Source organism: Callospermophilus lateralis, chromosome 9, assembly GCF_048772815.1.
Source record: "Callospermophilus lateralis isolate mCalLat2 chromosome 9, mCalLat2.hap1, whole genome shotgun sequence".
Taxonomy (NCBI): Eukaryota; Metazoa; Chordata; class Mammalia; order Rodentia; family Sciuridae; genus Callospermophilus; species Callospermophilus lateralis.
In genome coordinates, this window is record NC_135313.1 from 57814021 (window position 1) to 57834933 (window position 20913).

General features: G+C 37.8%; 1 protein-coding gene across 4 annotated transcripts in view; it reads right to left on the bottom strand.

The window, feature by feature from the left end:
* Map3k20 (mitogen-activated protein kinase kinase kinase 20) overlaps positions 1 to 20913 on the bottom strand; it is a 172359-nt gene that overhangs the window by 34785 nt on the left and 116661 nt on the right. For 2 of the 4 annotated variants that reach the window (XM_076866785.2, XM_076866784.2), the window contains exons 11-13: positions 14429 to 14564; positions 1892 to 1936; positions 85 to 115 (exon numbers count right to left, since the gene is read on the bottom strand). In XM_076866785.2, coding sequence (XP_076722900.1) covers positions 85 to 115; positions 1892 to 1936; positions 14429 to 14564 — 212 coding nt within the window. Of the gene's footprint in view, positions 1 to 84; positions 116 to 1891; positions 1937 to 4472; positions 10284 to 14428; positions 14565 to 20913 lie in introns of those variants that run through there. The other 2 variants (XR_013092359.2, XM_076866786.2) reach the window with 2 other exon arrangements.

Here is a 20913-nt window from a genome sequence, read left to right on the forward strand (position 1 = left end):
GAGGAGACGGAAGAAGAGGTTAGAATAAGTCATGTCCCCGACAAAGTTAACTCCATGAATAAAAAGGTAACTTATTCCACTTGCCTTTTCTGACGAGCTGCTGAACCCAAAAATACTGTGAAGAGAGGACATACATGGTTTGGAAAATTCACACACAGAATTTTCAACAGGTGAAAATATCTCTAATTCCTGGCTCAGCCACAAAGGTAAGATGGGAGAGTTTCTCTGATTTTAAAATCTCAAGCTTTTAAATTGGAGAGATCCTTCTCTTTGTGGGGCATTTCCTTGGGAGAAATGTTAAAATGTTTTCAAGAGGGTGGTTAAAGTGATATTTCCACAGATGTGCCCATGGTCTCTGGACTGCCCAGGGGCACTATATTCAGGAGTTGTATGAGTAACAGGGATCACACAGCAATGCACAGAGAGATGGACAGAATGAATCCTCTGTCCTAGGCTTGTCTGGTCATGACATAGCCACGTGGCCCTGGACAAGTCAAAGCATGGAGCTTCCTGTGTGGAGTGAGGAGGCTAGACCAGTGAACCCTTATCCTCTTATCTTACTTGGCACCTGATCACACTGGCCTCTGACATTACCTTCTATGTGTGAAGGCACATAGAAGGCCAGGTTCAGTCCCTCTGACTTTCTGGGGAGCCCTTGACCCTGAAATTTTATTTAAATGGCCTAGAATCCACTCAAACTCAGAGCAAAGACTAAAAATAACTGCTGTAACCCAAGTGCTTTAAAAACAATTTCTTTACAAAGCAGAGGGGCCAAGTTTGCAGCTAGGGATAAAGAGATTATGTGCAGGCTTGGAAATAAAGGAGACCCTAAGCCCTCTTTCCGTGGTAAGCAGGGTTGGCAGGAGAGTTAGTGTTACTGGGGCTCAGAACCTGAGAACTGGTGCCAAGTTTCCTCCCCTGCAGGAGCCAGAGACAACCTAATGCTGAAAGTTTTACTTCAGAGGAATACAAAGGGCAGAAAGGGAAATGCCCTGGCCCACAAATCGGGTTGGGCTAGGTGAGTGGAGCTTCTGAAGAGGATCTAGCAGTGAGAGTGTTCCTGGAGGCACTGGGTCTGTTCCCTGAGATGGGATCCAGCCTGTGAAGACTATGCTCCATCTTTATATTTTTCTTCATTTAATGATGCCCTCTAGCTTGTAAAACAGACCTGGACAGGCCTAGGTCCCTGAGGGCTCTGATCAGGAATTCTCATACCTGTTTTGTCACTAAGGAAACAGATATGGAGATAAGTAGGTTTGTTCCTCAGGGCTTCTACCTGGAGCGTGGTGCGGAAGACTTCCTTTGGACTTAAATATTCTGCCCGCATCCTCTCATCCTGGAGCTCCTCTGGCTATGGCTGCAGAGGATGTCTGAGAGCACTGTGTCCATTCCTCCTGGGGAAGGCCAGAGCAAGGATGGCAAATATGAAGCTGTCACTTTTGAGCAGGCCTAAGGCGGGAAGGAAACCCAGTGCAGGGGAAATCCCAGCCCAGCACTGCCTTTACTAGATCCTTCTCCACCATGGCTCAAGTCCATATCTGGCATCTTAGGAAGGTTTACAGTCAAAGTTTTTCCAAGAATGTTCATTTGGTTTCCTGGGTCACTGCTTTAATTTTATTATTGGTACTTATTATTATATTCTGGAGTAGTTTCATGACCAATGGGAAGGTGAAGATTTAGAAGATTTGAGGAGATAGTTGCTTGGCTAGGGAGGCCTCATTTTCCATTATTATTGTATCAAAAACAGGGGAAAATGAAATTTGTCAGCTTCTGATAGTTAGATTTTCCTATGGCCTAATTCCCTCTAGTTGCATTTTTTTTTTTTTAACTTGTGGACAAATGTGTGAGATACCTGCCCAGGTGCACTGAGGCATTAACAGAAGCAGCTTACCACGTCGTCTTCAGTCCATGCACCAATCTCAAAGGAAGGCAGCAGCTGCATGGGAAATATGAATGACATGAAAAAAAAAAGTAATATCCTCGTCTTTTTGGTTTAGCTTCTCTTCTTACTCAGTTTTCAGTGGCTGCTCTGGCCTGGTTCCTCCTGCAGGTCAAGGTGAATGGAAAGCAATTTCCCTGACCTTACAAGGAAGTTCTCTGTTCTAGGGATTTAGACCCCAGAAGCCAATAATGTGTATCAATCTCTAGTAACAATCTGTTGCATTTTGTGAGATGTTTAGGGGGGGATTTTCTAAAACTTGGTATGTACTTCTCTTGGTCCTTAGCACACTAGGAATGGTTTTATATCCTGTAACAAAGCTTCAACAGTTAAGGAATTTCTGACGTTTACCAGATACTAAGACTTCCTCAGAATTCTCAGTCAACATGAGGATCGATTTATCAATGAAAATTCCAAAGCAAGCACTTGGTAACCAGATGACTTATTATACCTATTCTCACAGGCGGAGGGAGGGGTTTAAGTGTTTAACAGTATCACTTGCATTATATTCTTTAATACCAAATATCAGGATCCAGGGAGGAAGTAAGACATGCAAAACTAGAACTGTTCTAAGAAACCCAGGTGCAGAGTTGCACTAGCATAGACTAAAACACCTCGCTTCCAGGTGCACAAGCACGAATGGAGACTTTCAGCCCACACCATTTTCAGCCCAAAGAGCTTCCTGTTCAGTGTAGGCCTGATGATCACAGTCTAAATAATAAATGCTTACCTAATTAAAAAAAAAATCTGTGTGTCCTATGGGTTGGATTAGAGCTCAAGCCATAATGCTTGGCTTCTTCATGGGATAACATGTCAAAGTGTCATTCAACCTGTTACAAATCATAATTTTTTTGTAGATGAGTTGAAAAGCAGCAGCTGAATTTGGTTGCTTTTACTATTAATGTTAATGACCAGAGGGTGGATTATTTAATCTTTCTAACCTGCAGGTATTTATTCACATACTCAAGACTGCTAGGAGAGGCACAGCTCCTTCAAGAGCTTATAATAGAACTAAAGGTGAAACAGGTGTGGATGATATGTGGGACCGTCCAAGGCCACCTTCACCATTGTTTATTCAGTACCTAGAATACCATACCATACCTGGTACATTTTTGCTGAACCATTTTGTAGAATGAATAAAATTGAAGGCTGCATGTACTGAAATGCTGAATTCTTTGGTATGGAGTTTAGTGTCTGTGGTGTACAAAGGCCAGTGTATTAGCAAAGGGTTCTGTATGTTTCATGGGGGAATGGAAGGCACAGGGGCTTGAGTTGGTGCTGCAGGGCGAAGAGAAGTGATTCCAGATGAGAAGTAACAAGGCAAAACCCTGCGGGGGCTGGGAAGAGGGAAAGAGGGAGGATGGGTGTGGCATGTTCGCCTAAGTGAAGATTCTGGGAGCTCACATTTGGAGGAAAAAGGGGGAATGCATAAGATGGGAAGGGGTGGCAGCAGCATGCAGAACAGGATTTTTTTTTTTTTTTTAAATCAATCAGGTTAAAATCAATATAAATATGTAGGTTTGAGTAATATAGACAAGTTGCAAAGACACAAAGCTTACACTTCAATCCAGACTATTCTATGTATACTCAGCTACCCTCCACGTGCTTCGATTACCTCAAAGAGTGTCCCTTCCCTCCTCTGCAACACTGGAGTTATGTAGGAATCATCCAACACACTCACCTGCTGTAACAATGTGGAGAAGAGAAAGACTCAAGGGATTGAATCTAAAGCTGAACTTGATCAAAGAAAATACATGACAAGTTTTATTTCTTCACAGTGTAGCTGTATCCAGCTGCAGAAATATGTCGTTCCTTCTCCCATCATGGACACAAATGTGAAATAAGGAACTTTTCTCATTAGTTCAAGAAACACCAGGCTGCATTGTGAAAATATTTCCCTGCATTGAGGCCAGCTTTTACAGGAAACAGGGGCATGTGTGATGTTTTGATTTTTGTACAATTTCCAAATGTGCTAAATTAAATTGAGAAATAAGTATTTTTTGAATAGAATAAAGGTTGCAAGTGAAATAACCAACATCTTTGGTTTGAATGTCAAAGGAGAGTGGAGTTCTCTGAGGAGGGCTCAGCCCACACAGTGCCAGGGAAAGACACTGGACTGGGTCTGATTCACTCCAGCAGGAGTCCTTGCATGAGGCACACAAAGATCAGTGAGAGGAAGCTGGAGCCAGGCGCTGCTTCAAGACGGTTTGAATTTGGCAAGACAGGGGATAAGAGTTAATGATCTCCAGCCACATAGTGGCTTACCATTTCCTTTATGTTTTCTGTACCTTGTTAACATATCAGTGTATCTGCTGAAGGATGAGTTCTAAGCCTTTCTTTCTTTGGGGATAAAAAAAAAAAAATCCCTCATGACTGCCCCATCACTTTAGAAATTCATTATTTACACTCCAACTGACTTCAGGAGAAAAAAGCTAACACTCATGTGCATGTGTGTGACAATGATTCCTTCAAAGGATGTTGGGAATCCACTTTAACAAAGATCTTATATACACAGCAACACATAACAAAGGGATTTACTGTCAAAACGTTTATTGCAAAATGGAGTCTTAGAACAAAGGAAAGCAAAGTAAAGTTCACATCAAAATGAAATGTATGACACCAACTTGGATTTCTGAATACATTGTGGAATTTTTGCTGGAATATCAAATTCCAACTATGAAGGCAGTAACTGAATAGTCTTACCACACGAGAGTAAAATTTAATCTTCCATACAAACATTATACATGATATTTGGCATATGACTTGCTCAGAATAACAATGCATTAGAATAACTAAGAGAAGGTTTTTGTTAAAAAAAACAATAAAGTGATAATGCCATCTATTCAAAGCTCACACTCAAAGAATATAAATATTTTCTATCATTTAGTACAAAATTTTTAAGAGTGCAAAAGCAGTATGTGCAGTGTATCATATCTAATATTAAAAGATATACTATTCTGCACACGATATAAAATAATTAGTGTAAGTGCCTGAAACTCTAGTTTTGAAGTAAGTAATCACATGCCAGAAAGTTCCTCACAAGCAACAGAGTGCATGTGAAGCTAGGGTCTGAGAAAATGACCAGCCTCTAGATTTCAGATTTTCTGATAGACCACTCATTTTCATCATAGAAATACTGCACCTAGAGTTTTCAGGCTATGCTACAATCAGATGAATAGAGCAGATTTACCTCTCTGGCAATGCTTAAAATCTAAACAGGAAAACAGTCTTACTCAAAAGCAGCAAAAGGTGCCTGATCATAGAAAAATTATGCTCTCTTATATATATATGTGGTATAGTGAGACACTACTAGTTTTACACAGCTAACGAGTGTAGTGGAACAAAGATCCAAAGAAAAATAGTGTCAATATTTAATTTAGACTGTTTTAAAACTGTCTTTTATAAAACTCTTCTCTAATGAAAACTCTGAAAAACAAAGTTATGTACATAGTAGGCTAAGAAAAGTCAATCTGGGTCTCTCCTAAACCCTTCTCCTACCTCCAATTCCTTTAATTTTAATGGGGACCAAGTTTGAGTATGTCAGTTGGTGTTGAAGTCTAAAAAACCCACTGCATGTTAAAACAAATCACTAACTGAAAAACAGCTCTCAATATTTCCAGAACATTAAAAACAGTTGTGCTATGTGCCTTCAAACTCTTCCCATTGGTTATTTACATAAAATATTAAAATGTGATTTTGCTTTAAAAAATATGCTGTTAGGAAAAGGGCCTTTTAAATTAATCTGGCAACTTTTCAAAGAACTATAACTAACATAATGAAGACTTTTTCTTTTTATATATTGTGGCATCATTGATCAGTATAATGGAGAGTGCCCCCTCTGCCCGCCCCACCATGAAACCATTTCCACAAATGGTGGATCTGAGATGAAATCACAAAATTTCAATTGTGTAGTTGTTGTAATTTTTTATACATATTTTTATTTTTATGTGATGCTGAGGATCTGGACTCAGTGCCTCACACATTACGCAAGCACTCTACCACTGAACTATAACCTAAGCCTCTAGTTGTTATAATTTATTTTATTTCCATTCTTTCTTTTTTGAATTTGGGTAATTTCATTTGGGGAAAACAATTAAGAGGTGGAACTCTAAAACTGCCAGATCTAATGAATTTCCTACTGGGGAAGGGACAATGCTATGGAGATTGTGGACAGAATTCTTTACAGGGTGGGAATGTCCCTGGCTTGCAGGATGTTACCAGTCTTGGCAGGAGGTACTATGTACCGCCCTGGTTATTGTGACAACTGAAAATGTGTCTCAGCCCCAACCCCCACCCCAAACACCTTCAGGTGACACACTGCAGCTCCAGGTGAGAGCCGCTAGTAGGGTGTTATCAAATTCTACATGCTCAACTTTGTGACTAAAGAAAAAGAGGCAAAAGGTGATACATTTTCAATTGTATGACTCTGACAATTATTACAATTTAGAGTTTCAATTCTCATTTTGAATCTTTACATTTCTGTTTCTTTAACTCGTCTCTTTAGAAATGTACATTTTTGTTAAGAAACGAACTAAGTCTAATACTGATAATTTGCCATTTCAAAAACTGATCTGAAAAGTGAAATTTGAAGCTGTACAATTAATATCTTTAGAAATTCTACACATGGTTAATAGGCATTTCTTTTTAAAATTAATAAAATTAGCAATCTAAAGTCTTTTAAATAATCTTTCCAGACAGAATGAGAGCACTGCAAAATTCTGTTTATGTGATTTGGATTTCAGGGATGTTTTACCATTTTAAAACCACCAGGATCCTGATTTGGAACAAAAAGTTAAAAGAGCCAAAGCCATATAGTCCAATTCCAGATGAAGAACAATTTTGAGCCAATTCTGCTGTATCCTAAATCCTTGCAATTTCTTAATGGCACATGTTTAGAATCCAGGACTATTATGCTCCTCTGGAAAGCACAGCATGTGTTCACTTCATACTATTCTGAATATTTTATAGTTTTCATTTGACTTTTATTCCCTTAATTCAATTGGTCAAGAAAACTTGCATTTTGAATAAGCATCCTTTATTCCTAATTCTTCTTTGACACTTGATTCTTCTGTAACGTACTACATGTCTTTCCTTAATGATAACACATTATATTACTAAGCAGAGTATTGAGCTATGACATCTCTGGAATATTGGTAAGGAAAATGGCAGCAGTTAAGAGGTAAGAGAAATGCTATCTAATTAATGATAAATCTAGGTCTACATACAGACTCCTATAACTCTCCTTTTTTGGTCCTATTTGGCTGCTTTTAATGCACCACAATTTTATTTATAATCACATGGATTTATATGATAATTAAGAAAATGTCAGTTTCATTCTGTTTATATGTTCTAGATTTACCCTGGATTGTTCTTAAGAGGTGGTAAGGTTGGTTCGCATTCTTACACAAGATCCTGCCATGCACAGAGATGTCCTGGCTTCCTTAGTTTTGCTCAAAGTCACCCATCAATGGGGCATTTCCTGACCACACTTTAAAAACCTCAGCCTCCTCCACTGGCCTTCTCCTCCTTCCTGAATCATTGTTCAGCAGGCACCTAGTGAACGTTAACGTATCACATGATGCATTTTCTCTGCTCATAGCATGTATGCTCCATGAGTGCAAAGAGCTTTCTTCCCCTAACTGTTCCCCAAAACATTACCTGTAACAGAGAAGGGGTTCAGTGAATATCTATGGAATGAATGGCTTTATTTTTGCCTGGAAAAAGTCTATAAGCTTTTACAACCCCACACCTTCTGCTCTCTCCTTCAGGTTCCAAGGGACCCTGAAAAGTGAGGAGCTGCAAGGTGTCTCTTCTGCTCCACCAAGATGTTCTGATTGCATGGCCTGGCTAGTGCGGGGAGCACGTCTCTGTCTCTGAGCAGACAGGCTGCCCATGCATCTGGATCTTATGTGAACAGACAGAGGAGTTACAGCAGAGGTGTGAGGAGGACCCATCTTCCAGGGCAAAGGTTTACCTGCTCATTCTGTATATGCTCAATTTGGTGGCGCAACCTGCAAACAACACCGTCTGGGGCACCTGTCAGGGCTCAGAGTTTCCCCAAGAGCAACTGAATTAAATCAGTTTGTATAGTTTACATTCTAAGAATATTCTCTTTCTTTCCTGAGAGCTACTCATTTTTAATTTTCACTTCATGTACTAAGCAGTATCACTTGAAATTGACAGTTCAGTTTTCCAGAAGGTTACTAAAACCACTTATTTTTCAGTGTCTTTTCACTGGCACAATTAATAGGAGCTGACATTAACTGGCCACTTACCATGTGCTTGGTATTGAGTTAAGTGCCTTATACATGTTATTTCTTTTAATCCTCATGACATGTCTTTGAAGTAGGCTACTATTATTCCCATGTTAATGATGAGCAAACAGACTCACAGAGATTAAATACTGTGCCCAGGGTTGCACAGCAAGTAGAGACCTACAACATTTTACTAGTGATTTCTCCCTATATAATGGTCAGTGGCACAGCACACTGACCATGTGGTAGAGTTTTTAGTTCTCAATGGGAATTAAAAGAACATCATAGTTCAAATTCTAAAAGACTCTTTTATGAATATACTTAGAAATAATATTAGATAATATCCATGATGACATCCTTTCTTTTAACTTTAATATAATAAACTGCTAAAAGTAGTTTTATTTAATAGTCAAGTTTAATTTGACTATTTGTTTAATTGTCTGCTTTTCAATTTAGGCTAGAAAAAACTTGGTTCTTTTGCTTTTCTTTATCTAGTTACAATTTTTAAAATGGTGTTTTATAGTTTAAATGAGCTCTGACAAACCTATGACATCATTCTGAGAATATCTCTGTAGCCTCATATTTAGAGCAGCACCTGTGTCAATTTCTCTGAAATACCAGCATCACTGAACAGGTTTAAAACAACAACAACAACAAAAAAAAAAACTACTCTGAGAAACTAGATTGGATATAGAAAGCACCCTTCAGAATTTGCTTATACCTAAGTAAGGGTGACTTATCTTTGCTTTCATTTTAAAACATTTACTTTCTTCTTTAAGATATCAATACATATATTTTAAATTCAGTATTATCACACCCCTCTGGAAAACCAAGAAAAGGTCATGCAGAGCGCCCTTACTGGAAGTGAAGAGCAGGCTGGTGCTTAGTATGTGCTTACCTGGGAGTATCCCTTTGGAACAGGTACCCCCCACACCCCCTTTCCGTGGATAAGCCTTATTTATATAATGGTGTGCTGTTGTTAAAGTGCTTCCTGGGTTAGCTCTGGTATGCAAGCCGCCACCTACTGTTGGCTTCAGAATAGAGTATCTACCTTCAAATGGACTATTGAGAACAGTTCCCAGGTAGCACTTTGAGCAGCTGTGCTGTTAAGTATTAAAGATTCTTGGCATTTAGGTATTTCTGAAGAAGCATTTTCTTACAATCTTCTTTCATGTCAATCTTTTTGTGGTTGAATTTTATAGTCACTATCAATCATTTTTGACGTTACAATACATTGTCATAAGAAAAAAAAAAAGTAATATGTTCCAGAAGAATCAAGTGTCAAAAAAGAATTAGGAGTGAAGGGTGCTTGTTCAAAATGCAAGTTTTCTTATCTAAGTGAATAAAGGGAATAAAATAAAGTCAAATACAAACTATAAAATATTCATTAAAAAAAGAAAAAGCCAGAATGTCATTAGTTTAAAAATACTATATTGTATATAGAAGCACAAATTTCTATAATCAGGCACAGTATTTGCTGATTCATAAATATATCTTTTTGGTTTAATCATTCCCCCTTTCTATAAGCAAAAATCAATCAAAAGTTAAATAGATAAGGAAATGACTGTCCTGTAAATTTGATTGGCCTAACAATGCAGTGCTTGATTTTCTGCCTCCTTACTGTTATTTATGCAGACTGAGAGAACAATTTTCTTTCCTTTTTTTCTTTCTGAACATTTCCAACTTTAATACTTTGCTTTCTGCTTTCATTCACTATTATTATCCATGTCATTCTCCTCCTCCTCACCGTCATCATCATCATCATCGTCACCTTCTGACAAGTCAAAATCACTGAACCCCAGGGCCATGTTGACTTTCTTTCCCCTTCTCTTAGATGTGGTTTTGGAAGAATTCTGCTTGGCTTGCATGTTTATCTGCATCCCAGAATGCAGCACAGCTCCTGCTTTGTTCATTGAGAAGATATCCCCAAAGCCCATCAGCATCATGGCCTGGAGACTTGGGTTCATGCCATGGCCCTCCCCGTTACTTGCTGCTGTGATCTGACATGACATCTCTGCACTGTTTGACTCCTCTGTTTTAGATTCAAAGTAAGACTCCTCAGACATTCTTGCAGCAAGAGGCAAGAGAAGCTATCAAAGGGGAAGAAAGGACAGAAGTAAAAAGAGAAATTAGGACCAATTTAAATAAGAAAATAGATACCACAAAATTAGTTGGTACTACACAGGAAGTAAGTGATTAGTGAAATCCATGAATGTAGGGAAATAGGTGAGAATTTAATTAATGGCAGATTTAGCTCCAGCATATTTGCCATAATTTATGAATGACAGAGTAAATCATAAACAAAAGTTTGCAAAGCACCACAGCAAACAAAATTTCAAATGGACAGGAAGAGGCAAGTCTTCAGCCTTCATTTTGCTTAAAACAAAATAGTTTTTGAAATTTCTCTTAATTTTTCCCAATTTTACTTCCACATAAAAACATTTAGTAAACCATCATATCAAAAAAAAAAAAAAAAAAAAAAAAAGAAGAAGAAGAAGAAGTTAAGCAGACACAAAATCTCAAGTGAAAAATTAAGAAACTCTGTACCAAGGAAGAAAAGCTCAGAGGAAGTATAAAATCAGTTCTGTTCTCAATGTAGTTCAAGGAGAATTTGAGTAGTTAATTACCTTTTAAATTGATTTAGTATTCTGACTATGCACTAAAAATGAGCCTAGAATCCATGTGCTTCCTTGTATTATTTACTTCAGCCAGATGTTATGTAGTACTATTTGTCCAAATTATTCAATAATTTATTTGTGAATAAATTCTAGAATGTGTCTAACTTTTCACTTCTACACAAGTATGTAAATATATGTGAAAATGGGGGGAGGGAATATTCATTTAGATTACTGTTTTCTTCATCCTCAAATATGCAAATTTCATCCTTTTAATAGAACTTCCCCCCCCCTAAGAATTCTCTTTTGCACAGGTTAAAAAATGTTTTTAAAAAATCTCACATAATTATTTTGGACAGCCAACCTATTCCCATAAATGTTCGGTCATATTCATACCAGAGTTAGGATATGTAAAATGTTCCAGCCTCCTCTTAAGAAATAAGCAAATGAAGGCTTGTATTTCTGATGTGGTTTAATATGAATAAGTTTATGATCTACAAATCACCTAACTCTTGGAGGACCCTGACTTTCTGGGTATAAAGTTACCCAATACTTAGTTCCAGTTTCTTAGTTTTTAAACTGAAGTTGGATCTGAGTTGTTGTTGTTTCTTTTTTTAAACAGCTCATTCTATTAGGAAGACTCCTAGAAGTGTTAGTTCAGAAATAATTTCATATAATTCAGCTAAAAAGCACCAGGTATATGGAAGAAAAAAATTGCTTTTGATCCTTAAATATTGGAAACAGGATGTGATTTCCCTTGTTGGCACCCTTCTTGGATTCTCAAATTTATTTTTAATTATTAGATCCTCTCAGGAACTTTTGGTTGCTTATTTATTTTATTATTTCAGAGGTCTTTCCTCATGTTATGTTAGACACCAAAGATTTCTGCAAATGTCCCTCAAATAAGATTTTATTCCTAAAATTTTACAGCAAGCTACAGTAGTTAAAAAAGAAACATCATCCTTATTTATGCATAGAGAACTCATCTTCTCAAGTATCTTTAACTTTTAATTTTAGAAAACAGTGTCCCTGAAATTCAATAAATGGTTTTTATGAAGTTACATAAACGTTAAAGTTTTATAATTAAGACGAGGCTACATACGGAAAACCTCAGCTTCCAGCCACTTCCTTTTTCAAAGATTTATTTTATCTTTCAGTAATCTCATTTAAAGCCAACTAGAAACTGAAGTGAGGATAAAAGAAAACAGCTACTTATAAAATATCTGAGCATAAACTTTCTTTCCTTCAGAAATACCAGCTCTAAGCAGAGGAGACATTAAAAGCAGGTACTATAAAGAAAGAAAACTTAGACCTCATAAGTAAGAAAAGCAAAGGAAATCTCACTGAGATTGTGCTTCATGCTGTCCATTGTTAGATGGTGGCCCTCAGAGCAGTTCCTTTACAGAAAGTTTTCTGGAGTTAAAATGCAAGCATACATCCTACTGAGCACTCATAGCGTTTTATTATTTATTACACAACTATGTTACTAATAGCAATAATGTGTGCAAGGCAGCCCATAATTTCTTAGCAAAACTGATGCCAATAATTCAAAGACAGGTTCTAAAGCATACTCTAATAGGTGGTTTAAAGTTTTTTTTTTTCTTAAAATACTACATTTAGAAAGAGTCAAGCCATGCAGTGCTTTAAGATTTCAATGCATTTGAAAAATAAAACAAAAAAATCCTCTCAGGCTTCAGAAGACGTGCTTGCAGGGACAAGGGCCCATTCCGGCTCCTGTCCCTCATCAGCCTAGAAAAGCAGGGCTCCTGTGCAGATCCCTGGGGTAGTGCTTTCTAGTCTGCCTGCCAGCATCAATTCAACCTCATCAGGAAACTTCCCTCTACTCCTTACTTGAAAACCAAATGAAATCTAGAAATTTAGAAAATGTACCTTTGTAATGTCCCAAGATAGTCTTATGTGTTGCTATTAAACTCTTATTTTGGGGTCCACTGAATTACAAAAATCTTTTTTTAAAAAAAGTTAAATTTGATATGGACATTTAATTTCATTGTGTTTTCATTTTTGGATATCAGGTTGCTTTTCTACACAAGTTGGAAAAGAAGACAAATTATTTTTACTCTTTAGACATTGGGAAATATTTGCAATTGGGCACTGACTGCTTAATGAAGATTAACTGCCAGAATTCTTATTTAATTGGTTTATAGTAAAACACTGGAATCTATATGTTTGAAGACATCCTCAGGTGATTTTAAAATTCAGATGTGATTACAAGTATTGCTTTAAATTAGGCTTTTTCAAATTTGCATGTACATAGGAATCACCTAGGGAAGTTGTTGGAATAGGAGTTGTTACTCTTGTGAATGAGGAGATTATCTATGAATTTCCCAGACTATAGGTACTTTCGATATCCAAGTATGAAAACATATGGAGGCTGATTCATAGTGGGGTAGGGAGGAGGAGCATGGGAGGGATAAATGAACTCTAGATAAGGCTGAGGGACGGGAGGGTATGGGAGGGGCAAGGGGTTAGAAATGATGGTGGAATGTGATGTACATCATTATCCAAAGTACATGTATGAAGACACAAATTGGAGTGAATATACTTTGTATGTAACTAGAGATATGAAAAATTTGTGCTCCATCTTTGTAATATGAATTGTAATGCATTCTGCTGTCATATATAAATAAAAAAAGATTAAGACTTATAGAAAAGCTTTTCAAATATTTCAAAAGGAAGAGCATTTAGAAAAATTGTGCTTTATATTTGTACTATGAACTGAAATGCATTCATTCTGCTGTCATGTACAACAAATTAGAATGAATATATAAATTAAAAAAGAAGGGAATTTAAGTTACTTGGTATAATTGTCATAGCAACTATCAAAATATAAAAATATAAGTTTACTTTTACTCTATCATTGTGATTTTGAGTGGGAAAATATTTCCCATTAAAAGTCCTGGAAAAACAGATAAATTTGTACTTAGTTGCTAGAAACAACTCATTTAAAACAGAAAAGAATGCTGAAATCTGCTTAGACATTAACATATTATGTTAGAATGTAAGCTCAAGGTTAGTGTGTACATAGTAAAATCCTTAAAAAGAATTTTTTTTCCTCTAAATATAATACTTGGGAAAAATCAAGACTCTTCCTGGATATAGAATATACTAGAAGCATATCCTAAGCTTTTCTAATATTTTGCTGCCATGGTCATAACACTAAATTGAGCAAGGAATATTAACACCATCAGGCTAGTCCTATTTTAGAAGAAAAATGTGGTTGAATTGTGGCACAAAGACTTTCTTAGCTACCTTGGAGTTAGTTATTAATTACTGATGAAGTTAATAAAGAGTTAATCAGCATTTAGGCACATGTTCTGGGGACCTAACAGCTGGTGTGAAAATACATCAGATTTTATTTTTGTAAGTCTAATATACAAGCACATGGAGGGAATAACATTTCTTAAGGAAAAAGCCAGAAATAGGACAGGACTTTTCTTTTAAATTTCTGGCATTTTGATCATTTATACTAGTTGCTACAAATGGAGGCCTTTAGCACACGGTGTAAGGCAGGAAGTGAGGAGGAGGCAGGACAGGAGAAGAGCTGCCATGCTCAGCCACATTCTAATGCTGCATGTGGGAAGCCGGGTGCGAGTACTCACCGGGGTGTTAGACTGCTCTGTCAGTTTTTGCTCCCACATCTTTAACCGTCTTTCCCGTTCCTTGAGCTCCTGCTCTTTAAAGCTGAGATCACGCTCTAGTTTCTTTAGTCTCTCAAGGGTTGCTTCAATTTCACACCTGCACAAGGACAACTGGTAAGTCTCAACTCTACTACAGGGTCCATCAGAATGCTCATCAGAGTAAAAGACTAATGCGTGTGTTTTGAAGTTGACCAGGACATAACCAGGGAAGCAGGCATCTTCTATATCCTTAAAAATCAACAGGTAGCTTCTGGTTTGGAAAAACATGCTCAAAGTATTGCAACAAAGCATCAAAGAGTCGTGGGATGCAGCATAACCTGGAGCTGGTGTCCTATGCTAGTCGTTAGTGAGTGCCTATAGTCAGAGCACTGTTTATAGAGTTTATAAAGCACATTACATATCTCATCTTATTCCCAGAACAGCCCAACACACAGTTACTAATTTGTATTATGGATGGGAAAATGACACTCAGGTTAGGCTATCAGTATCATACTGTTGGCAAGTGATTGAGATGGCACTTTAGCCTACCTGTGGCTGAGCAACCCTAGCAATCAATAGATTAATCTGACTCAGCTTCCTTGGTTGGAGGGGTGGTGGTTATAGCATATCAAGACTCTATAACTTGCCTGATCCTAAGAATTACCTGGGCAGCTTGTTGAAAACAACAAAACAACAAAAGCACAGATTCCCTTTCCTTGGAGCTCATGATTCATTAGACAGGGGGCTTGGAAGGACTTGCATTATTTGATTAAAAACTCAGGAAAGTCTTTACAATCAGGTAAGTATAGGACACTGTGGGCCAGAGGAGCTCTGAAGATCTCTTTCTTAATAATGTTTAAAGGAAGATTTCTGCTTCATCTCTCTAGGCCCACCAACATCACACTTGGAACAATGTGCCCAGTAATAGAAACCTGTTCTTCACAGCAAGAGAAATTGCTAACGTGGCTTGGCACAAACTTTTTTCTCCTGCAGGGCTGTCATGATGTCTAAATTTATGCTTGGAGAACTGGAAGTTCTTTCCTTGAGTTTCTGAAGAGCTGGTAAGTAACCACAGTAATGAGGGGATGAGACAGGACTGGGAGAAGGGGAGAGGGAAAGGGAGGCCAGGAAGGAAGGCCCACAGAGAGGAAGACAAAAAGGAGGAAGCGGTGGCAAGTGGGAAATCGGTGCCATGTCTATTGGCTCCTGAGTGCTGCCAACAGTTATGCCCCCGTGCCTTAGACTGCACCCTCAGGGAGATGGGGAGGTGTGAAAGGGAGAGCCCCTGGTCAAAGTTAATGAATATGTGCAACCAAAATCTGCCTTTTTATTACCAGGGAAAATCAGAGGATGTGAGAGGCTTATTCTAATACTCTTACAGATAAGAACTTAATGAAGGAAAACAAGTGGTCTCTAGGTATTCACTGGCAAAGTCCAACTCAGGGAACAGTTATTGAGGTGGGTCTGGATGTGGGCCCAAGGCTTTGCTTCTCTGCTTGACTGAAAAGTTCTTCAGCTAGGGAGGCAGCAAGTAAATGCCACCCACAAATATCAACACTCCATCCCTTTCATTCATGCCATGTGAAAAGGCATAAAGAGAATCGTGTCAGAGTTCCTAATAAGGCCCGGAAGCAGCAATATTTCAGAATCAAGACTATTATAAAATCCAAGTTAAATCACTGATATTTCTGACAAGGATATTATGCCCATTCACAGACAACGTGCTTCTATTTTTCAAATGAGGGATTGAGGGGAAAAATCAATATGGAAAACGTTAGGATAAACTTTGTAATCCAAAAAGAAAAAAAAAAGAAAGAAAAAAGCAAGCTATCTTCAGTCAGAGGGTGGCAAAGAGGCCTCACAGCTGGGCATGCTCAGAGGTGAGATGGCAGTGGTGTGGGCCATTGGTCTGTACAGCTCTTTTTTCAAGCCAGTCCCAACTCTCCTGCCAGTGAGACTGATCTCACTGATGTTCTTTTCAGTCAGGGTAAATGGCCAACACATTCTGTTTCACTTGTAATTGAACCCAAGAGCTCATCTCAAGTTCCAGCTCTGGAAGCCCACTGTGATTTTTTGAGCCCTTCTGGAAAAGAGATCAAAAGTTAAGTAAGCTGAAAATTGTGACACACAAACAAACACTGACGGAACAGATCTTCCTCCATCTGCTCCTCAGGCCCAGGTTCCCAGCTGTGTTCTGGCTCCTGTGCCCAAGGCTCTGAGGTTAGGTACCACAAGAAACTCAAGCCCAAGGACAGACACTGATCCCCTAGATGTTCCCTTTTTGTTGGTGTGTTGTTCTATATCAAGTGCATTTGTTGGTGCATTTATATAAACTTCCTGTTCTAAAATTATAGTTTAAGTGTCTTGTTGGTGAAAATTTTGTGTTTTCTCTTAAACTAAACCCAACCAAGGTTGATTTCAAGTAGTATTACTATGAACAGGCAATGAACTGTAATTAACTTCTTTCATTAAATAGACACTTACTTTGAAATAAAAGATCTATTTGCCAAAATTATACACACACACACACACACACACACACACACACACACATATATTACATGATAAATATACATTAGTGTTATGTATCATATGTTTGTGCTTAAAATCTAAGTTGGAACGATTACATTTTCTGATCTCAGCTTTTTGTTGTCAAGAAGGCATGTCACGGTGAGAGGACTTTGGTCACCAAGGAAAAACACAACAAACAGTGTTTGCCAGAGACATGGGTCTGAATGCTCACAACCCTATGTAACTCACTCGATGCAGACTGCCATCGTTTGTAGACAATCACAGGGATTAATAAAACCTGCAAACAGGACAAACAGGGTACACTTTCTGTTCTTAATGCTCACTGCCATTATTGCTCTTATGTTAACAGGAGGAGAATCAAGATGAGGATTTCATGAACAGGGAAATGGCTGATACTAGATTTCTTTCTTATCATTTATTAGACCAACAAGAACACAGTTTATGAGGATTTTAATAATCTAGCTTTAAAAAGAATTTTAGAATCATTTAATTTTCCAAAAATAGATGTTCCATCTGGTCTATGTGTAGAGAAAGCTCTACCAGAAAACAATCATCTGCCAGACACACCACAGCAGGATTGGAAGCAGACTGCACTGTGACTCTCATTCGCTAAAATAGTCTTTGGACCCCAGTCCCATGGCTTTAGGTACCACACAAAAGTTGGGGAAAAGCAAGAAGTAGTCTGAATATGTTGTCCTTTGAAATACCCAGATGATTTGATAAAAACATCATTCTTTTCAGCACTTGGCAGATTGAGTAAGACAGTATTTTTGCTGTAATGATAACCTAAAACAATCATGCCCTGTAATATGACTCGTAGCTAAACAGGATCCAGTTAAATGAATCCTGCATGTTAATGGGGAGTTGGCATAACCAGTGGCCACAGTCCAGCAAAAGCACAGTGCAGTATACATGCCGGAGTGGCCTGTGTACCAGACCCCCTGGGTCCCATTACAGGCTTCATCTCAGTACAGTATGATCTCAGCAAGTTACCCAACCTGCCTGGGCTTCAGTTTTTGTATCTGTGATACAATTAGGGTTGCCACGGGGATTTAAAAAGATAATCCAAATGAAGTACAGGCATCTGGTAGGAACATCATGAACAGTAACTGTGTTTTTTATTATTATAATTGATATTATTCCCCATGTCTTTAACCAATTACCAAGTTTAGTTAAAACAGCTCTAGGATTCTCAATCTATGGTTTGCTGGTTCAGGAAAAAATACACATTTTCTCTCCAGCCTTAAGAGCAGGGTCAATAGTTCCTGAAAGAGCCACTAAGGATGCCCCCTGGCCAACTGTATTTTCCAAAAACATACTGATATATTTTCCTCCATCCTCTATTATCAAATTTATTTTGCTCATTTTTCACCTTGAAGTATTCTTTGTTTGAGACAGGGTCTCCCTATGTTGCCTAGGATGGGTCCAACTTGTGATCCTCCTACTTCAGCCTCCTGAACAGTTAGGATTACAGGCATGTACAACCACACCTGGCCTGAAGACTTTAAAAAATTAATCATTCAACTAATCCAGGCTTAATGTAAAACAAGTAAAAAAATAAAGATATACAAAAAGAAAGCACTCTTCAATAATCTCACTACCCAGTGATTACACTGTGGATTTTAAAAACAATTTTTTAGTTGTAGATGGACACAATACCTTCATTTTACATATTATGTTTTTGTGATGCTGAGGATTGAACCCAGTGCCATACACATGCTAGGCAAGCACTCCACCATTGAGTCACAACCCCAGTCCCAACACTGTGTTTTGTTTTTGTTTTTTTGGTAGTGGGAATTGAGCACTCCCCTATTGAGTCACAACCCCAGTCCCAACACTCTGTTTTTGTTTTTGGTAGTGGAAATTTGAACTCAGGGGCACTCTACCACTGAGCTACAGCCCCAATACTTTGGATTTTTTATTTTCAGGCTGGGTCTCACCAAGTTCCTGAGGCTGGCCTGGAAATTGTGATCCTTGCCTCAGTGTCTCAAGTAGCTGGGTTTACAGGTATAAACCGCCATGTCTTTTTGGTACTTTTTCTGTGTATTTATATACATACTATTAATGCACCTTTATTTTATAAAAAAATGGAATCATTCTAAACAAACTGGACTGTAGCCTCTATTTTAAAATCATTTGTCGTGTGTGTGTGTGTTTATAATGGTTCTGTTTTATTTAGTATATGGCAATATTATCATTTTAAAAAACTATTTCCATATTTTTGTACTTAACACCACTTCTAGTTGTGCAATTCTAAATTAGGCTGCCTGAACAAGTGCCTGTACATTTCTTGCATACCATTCCTGTTTATTTTCTTAGGAATAAAATGGTAGAGGTAGGACTTCTGGGACATAGAATAAAAACATTTTATAGGAATCTAACTGTCCTGGCAGCTAGTGTTTCCCTTGTTAGCAATGTATGAGAAGGCCTATAACACTAGGCATTTTCATAATGTGAATTTTTGTCAATCTAATAAATTATGGTTACTTGTATTTACTTGATGACTAAAGGAGGTTGAATATTTTTCATATGTTTATTAACCATTTGATTTCTCGTTTTGTGAAATGCTCTTTCATGTCCTTTAGTATGTTTTAATTAAATTGTTCTTTTAAAGATAGTAATTCTCTATCAAAGTGTTTTTCAGTGTATGGTCTGGGAACCTAAGAGAACTTTTCAGAGGATTCTTGAGGTCAGACTGGTTTTCAGAATACCTCTAAGACAGATTTGCCTTTTCTACTCTAATTCTTTTATAAATGTACAGAGTATTCCAGGGGCATTCTGTGATAGGGCCATAGGCTGAATTGAGAAGCAGGATTTATTATTGTTTTTGAAACAGATCAATAAACACATTTTAAATTCTTCTCAGTTCTATTTTTGAATGTAGTAAATATTGTCAGATATGACTTAGACAAATTTTTTTGAAGTCCTCAATAATTTTTAAGAGTGTAATAGGATCCTGAGACCAAAATGTTTGAGAAGTACTTGGAAATTTATTTATGATGGACATTGCTTTTGGCCATATACATGTTTTGAATTTTTATTTTTAAAGGTTTTAAATTTACAAACATCAATTTGTTTTCTGATTTTGTTGGCATACTTTTAGAGACTCCCTATCTCAAAGGTATTGATACTAGTATTAAAATCCTATTAAGCCTTTGGGTAACAGATCAAATAGCATTTCCTTGGGGAATTCTTTTATTATATCCCCAGACTAGATTGGATTTCATGTTTAATACTCTCAGATATCCAGTACTTCTGTCATAATGCTCGTCAAAACAGTAATTAAATAGTTATTTGTACACTTATATTTAGCAGTTTAACATTGGCCTCTCCTGCTGGAGTGCATCATGAGCTTTGGGATGGTCATGCTCATTACTACAGCCCAATACTGAGAATGGCACCACCCATGTCTCCAAATGCAGAGGTTCAAGGAACACACCAACGAGTGAATGTAAGAAAGATTTCTGTAGGGAAAATTAACTTACTTATTTATATTCTCTTGTACAAGAGCATAATGTCTTATATGTTATCATTGTTATGATATTTTCTTCCTTTCCTATGTATTTATTGAGTAACTACTATGTTCAAGGCACATGCTAGATGCTGTGGGGACAATGAGTGATAAACAAAGATAATGTAATGCCTACCCCTCCAATGTTTCAGCCACTGAGACATTAAATAATAAACTGCAGAGCATGCAGGTGGGAATGGTCTGACGTAGAGTCAGGGTACCTTCCTGGCTCAGGGTACACTTCCTGATCCAGTTGCCACTGAAGCCAGTAGGAGCTTGGGTGGGGGATGGGGTCAGGTGTAGTGTAACTGAGATGGGATGGCTTTAAACTAGGAAACTGAGCTTGCAGAGACCCTGAGTAAAGCAGAAATGTTCCTCTGTTGTGGGACTGCAGGCCAGAAACTAAGGGGCAGACTGGTGCTGT